Raw genomic sequence first — 6,080 nt, 5'->3', positions numbered from 1 at the left:
TTGCAGTGCATTGTATTTATTTGGCACTTTTACCGTACTGGGAACCCATGGGCCCGGGGTTCTCATTCCGTATATATCTCTTGTTTTTCAGATACAGGTTCACGTGCTCAGAAGTGAGCTGCGGTTCGTTTGAGAAACGGCGAAGATATTTATTTTCTCTACTTTGTGTTTTCCGTAGAATCTCTCCACCTTTGTTTTAAAAAGATTATATTATCTGTTGAACTCTTTTGGAACTTGCCTATAGAGGCTCTTATGTTTCCTTTGGGAGAGATTAGGATGTACTGTTGTCAGTTACCTTCATATTGTACCCTAGCCGGCCTAAACTTCGCGGGTCGCGACTAGTGGCTATTTACTTATATTATATATATCTATCTGTTATCTATCTCTTAATCTCCTTTATGCCTTGTCCATATATCGCTTTTGACTTCACGTTTTATCTTTTCGTTGTCGAAACGTGAGTGATACGTCTTCGCGATTTTATTTCTACTCTTTTCAGGCTTCTCGATTAATACTCCTTTCGAAATTACCTATATTTATATATTAAAAATCCACCTGAGAGTCGTACCACCGTAATATCATTGACTTATGACTCGAGCATAAGGATTTGAATATTAGGGTGTTACAAACTATACATCAGTGAGATTATATACAATATATGATATATTTTTTTCTTTTTCAATTACTTTACATACTTGAGTATGGTCTTGAGAGCTGGAAGGACAAGGTCATGGTGAGCATTGTTGCACCAAAATTTGGAAGTGATGAAGGCTTCATGGCGGCTGTTTATGATTCCAAGCTCTAAGGCCTTATCAGGCTACAAGCAAACAGAAGGCAACAGACGCCAGCTGATAAAGCTCATTTGTCTGCATAAATAGGATTATTACTCAACAGCTCAAAAAGACAAAAATGTACAACTAAACAATGGCAATAGCCAAACAAAGACCCGAACTTGCAAAATTTCCATTCAATTGAACCATCAGTGCCATTTTCAAAAGATACATTCCCTCTGCATATTGATAATTCATTATTGGTGCAATTTTTATCTATACAAACTAATTTAATATAAAATTTTGTGGCATAAAAAACCGCATGTGCAATCCACATAGATATAGCAAAGGTTCAAAAATCTCTAGTAGCCTTGCTGATTGCTGAGAGTTAATCCCAGTAGAAGTTCTTTCTATTATTGGTAATCTATTTAAAATTATTTCAAGATAACTCTACCAAAATAATGAACAAGAATAATAGTAAGTTAACCAGCATCTAGATATATTCAGCCCAACATTAGAATATTTAGCTTTCCACACAGAGATGTTCAAGGAAATAAAGTAAGAATGAAAATGAACTCTACTGTACAGTAAAGGCATTCTAGCTAACTGAAACTGGGGTAAGTATCCCAGTTCCAAATAGCTTTTTCATTTTACTTTAAGTTCTTAACATATGCAAATCATCAATAAAATACCTTTAGAGCTGCAATTGCTAGAATTCCAGTGCCAGTGCCATAGTCCAAGATGTATTCTCCTCCTTTTATACGGTCAGGAGTAATAGACATAATTTGGTAGTCGGATGGTCTCCAATTCCAAAGGCTAGTCCATGATTAAGAATTATATTCATTGCTTGAATATCCTGTGTAAGATTCAAGATTGCTCATTAGAATATACTAGTCTCACAGAATATTCAATTTAGGATGAACAAATAGTTCTAAAAAAAAGGATGTGGGAAAAACAAGAAGAAAAATGGTCAAAGTTAAAAATGGTATTCAAACAAGATGCAAAAAATTCAATACTTAAATAGATTTGCAATGTATAATTACTAACTATAGGAAGTTTAGCAACACATTATCTGTAATGAAAAGGGAAGATAAACTGTGACAAAAAAATAAGTGTGAGATATGCGTACAGGTGGAGTAATCCACTTGGGCACCACCCATAGGCCTTCAGTAACTTTAACTGGATGAAATGATTCCTGAAAGCATTGAAAAATTTGTAAGTTTATTTCCAATAACATTCTCGCACTGACAGTTTTCCATAATATGAATAAGTGATCATTCCCCAAATAAGAATGCTAAGTAAAGAACGCAATAAATTTAATAGCTATTAAACAGAAACCAAACAATTAGTAGTTAGTATTTAACAGCTAGAACACAGGACTAACTCAATTTCATAAAGAGCATCATTGCCTCATTGACTCGATTTCTAGTTCATAAAAGATGAACCTGTCTGATTTTCACTCATGCCCTTCCAAAATTGATTTGAACAGAAACACTAGAAGATACACCCAAAAATTTCAGCTACTATGCCTTCGAGTGAAAGGCATACCAAGACATTTTTCTCATGAAAAATTTTGCCAAATATCATAGAACAGAGACTAGATGGCTGAAGAAATGTGAATATAGCATAATAATGCAGAACTTCAATAGCAAGGAAGTTGCGTAGATATTAGATCAATCTTCTAAAGCAACATAAGAACAACTTCATGATATTGATCTAGAAAAGAAACAAACTGACCCGAGCTCCTTTCATCCAGTCATCCTCCTCAATAATTTTAACTTCATATCTTGCCATCTCTTTCAAACCAATAGAATCAACAGCATGTGAGATGCTCATATTTATATCCTCACCTTCAAGAAGAGACTAAACTAACATAGTGTTTTCTTCCTCAGAAGAGACTAAATCAAAGGCAAATGCTAGCTTAATCCCAATTAGCTAATTACACGCTAAACACCTGCTTAACATTAAATAAAGAAACACCAAAACAATAGTAATTACTTCGGTTGTTTCTTCCTGAAATTATAATGGAAAATTTGAAAATTCTTACATAGTTATGCTTATGTACAATATAAGTAGCTAAAAATCCCAAATTGCAAATGGACAAGTCAAAGAAAGTCAATGAGCAAAATCAGATAAAGGTCGTTAAATTTAGGGTTATATTGAGAAACTCAAGTGGTATTAAAGGGGAAGAAATTGAGATCAGCGTGAAAAGAACAAAAACAGTTTTAAGGTTTCTGCATTACTAAAATTGATCAGATTAGAACTGCAAAGTACTTCTCGTTGGTTTTCACCCTCTGCCATCACTAGATAAAAGAAACAGTAGTGCTCACTTTACTTAGGCATGGACCCTCCATAATCAAATTTCAAGGGAAGTTGAGTAACTTAATTGAATAGAGAAGCTTCTATTCTAAATTCTAATCAATAACAAATCTGATAGTTTGATGAAATTGATGGTTCAAGGCCAAAAGAAAAAAAAAAGAAAGAATGAACTTACAGTCAATTTAATATGCTAAATTTGTAGTGGGTGAAAGTTGTCAAAAGTAGAAAGACTTAAGCTTATGCATAGTTCTATGTGAGTGCTCTAGAAACGGTAGCATTAGTTTCACTGCCATTGATGCTGAGACAGTTATATTAATTTAGAGATGAAAACAAATAGCATATTTCTCATAGATATTAAAAAGTTATATTAATTTCTACATAACATAGTACATGCATAAAATTCTAAGAATATATTTTAAAAGTATCAATTATCTAAGACAGAAAATTGCTGGAAATGGCCCAGTTCTTCTAACCAATATACTTAACATCCAGGCAGCTAAAAACACAAGTGAAATGCAAAGGATAACCTTTAATGAACCAAACTAACCAAGAGAATGAGAAACTCACTAGATTGCTGTTTAAGTATATTTGAGTCCTTAGTAGATCAGTTTGAGACCCAATTGCAACTGGTAGTAAAAGTAGAAGTAATATATTAGCCAAACAAGAGAGAAACAAAGTCAGAGATTCATATAACTCATATAAAAGAAAACAACGTGACAATAAGCAAGAGCAGCAAGCAAATATATGTCATAATATATATATATATATATATATATATTGTGCCCAATTTTATTTTATTCATTCCTTCTAACGTATCCAATCTAATTCCCTATATCTATATTAAAAATCCAACATTGGGACCATGCCTTTTAGATTCATTAACCCCAAATTCAATAACAAAAAAGCAAAATACTATACAAAATCAATACAAGAAATAGCTTAGATCTTCATCTCTTTAATTAGCCACTGATATACCATAAAAATATATATAGGATTAACACCAAAATGAAAATAAAAAATAAAGATCCTAATAAATACAACAATTAAAAATTGAATTATTAGAAGGTTTAGAAACTAGCTCTAACTTTATTTAGTAAAAGCAAAATATTCTTTTAGACAAAATATGTAGGTTATTGATATAGGAAGAAACTAAGAAAATAGACCAGAATTATACTAACCCTTCATGGCAGGAGCCTTGGTCACAGATCTTGACTTGTCATAGGCTTCTTGTAAGCAAGTTTTGAGCAAAATGATGAAAAAATTATAAGTAGTTTTTACTAGATAAAGTACAAAAACAAGCAAGCACAAGTGCACAATATTTTTAAAGTCAATGAGGTTAAACATGTAAATTAGAAAACACATAAAATAGCCAATATAATAATCTCAGCAACATGTAAATTAGAAAACACAATGTTTTATACTTTACTCACAGACATTATTCTATTGCTCATGTTTTAAACTTAAAGCCATATAATCATCTCAGCAACTGAAAAAAGAATGAACTAATTAAACAACAAAATCTACACAATCAGTATTTTAAACATGAAAATAAAAATCCAGAAAACTGAAAGTGATAAGTTCAGAAATTAATCGAATCTGAGGATAGATTCTCGATATTCTGGAACAGGAAATTCTATGAGTGGTAGCAGATCCAGAAGTGCGAGAAGGAAAACGACGGCAGTGCGCTGCAATGTTCGAGGAGAGGTGGTGAATCGGACGAGATGCAGAAAAGCTCGATGGAAAATGACGAACAGGAGGAGAGGTTGGCGTTAGTGTAGCAGCGAATAGGAAGAGTGATAAAGGTGTGGAAGAGATTAGGGTTACCTGCACAGCTGAGACAAGATAGAAACGGAGCGATTTCTGCGATTTCTGCATATTAGGATTCGATACGAAGCGACGCGAGCAACATACGAAGAAGAGTTGGGAGGGGATGTGACGGAGCTTCGGTGTGACAGAAGTTCAGTGCTACGGCGGTGCAAGGCAGAGAGGCGCCGCCGATGGAGCGTTTGGAAGAGAGGGGTGTGGAGGCGCGGATAGGTATCGTGTGAAATGAGGAGACACGCTTAAAACAAACCCCTTATTTCAACATTTCTGACGGAAAATTTTAAATTACAAACAGAAAATTTGTCTGTAATAATTTAATAAAACGCAACGTTCCGTTTATTTAATTATAGATGGATTTTCCGTCTGTAACCATTTTTCATGGAAAAAATTAATTTTTTCGACGGAATTATCGACGGATTCTCTTTTCCGTCTGTAATTTATGCTAATTCATTTTTTTTGTTTTTCGACAAAAAGTCCCTCTAAAATTCTTTCTGTATTTTTATGGGATAAAATTCATCGAAAATTTTCGTCTGTAATAACAAGTTTTCTAGTAGTGTTTTTATAAGGAGTTGACGGAAATTTTTTTATAAAATTCGCGTTATATCATTGAGATAAAGAATAAGAATCGAAGTGGATATTTTTGTTTTGAGTAGTTCATTATCATTCGAAAAAATAGACAAAAATTAGATTGATAGTTCACTCTTCAGCTCACGACAATAATGATTCTTAGTATCACTATCAAACTAATGGTATTTGCATGTTTCAGCATGTGAAAAAAAGGATGAACCTTTGTATGTGTAAATGGGCTTCGCTCAAGGGAATACTTTTTTCTTGATTGATAGACACGTATTCCTGCCATTTTCGTTTCAAAGAAGAATTTAAAGAAGTCTAAAAGTTATGATTATTGTCCCATTGGGTTTGTAAAAATTTATTGATATATATTTTACTGGAAATTAAAGAGAGCGTTGTTGTAAAATAAAAGATATATAAAATAAAGATGTATTAATATAAGACTTTAGTATTAAAATAATTAGTTCAATAATAATTTATGTCTATATAATAATATTATATGTTGTAATGTATATATATATACAAAGATAGAAAGGAGTATAAAAAATAAATAGAGAAAAAATTACATAAATATATATATAAAGATAGAAATGAATATAA

At 32.5% G+C, this 6,080-nt stretch overlaps 1 protein-coding gene across 1 annotated transcript in view; it reads right to left on the bottom strand.

Annotated features, from left to right (window-relative positions):
* The window catches only part of LOC107493492 (NADPH-dependent alpha-keto amide reductase-like), a 14,985-nt gene extending 13,960 nt beyond the window's left edge, over positions 1–1,025 (bottom strand). Inside the window, 2 exon segments of the mRNA XM_052262999.1 lie at positions 693–814; positions 921–1,025. Of these exon segments, the coding sequence (XP_052118959.1) occupies positions 693–814; positions 921–1,025 (227 nt within the window).
* Between the last annotated feature and the right edge of the window lie 5,055 nt (positions 1,026–6,080).

The sequence above is a fragment of the Arachis duranensis genome, chromosome 6 (assembly GCF_000817695.3).
Source record: "Arachis duranensis cultivar V14167 chromosome 6, aradu.V14167.gnm2.J7QH, whole genome shotgun sequence".
Taxonomy (NCBI): domain Eukaryota; kingdom Viridiplantae; phylum Streptophyta; class Magnoliopsida; order Fabales; family Fabaceae; genus Arachis; species Arachis duranensis.
This window is presented reverse-complemented; position numbering and strand designations above follow the sequence as displayed.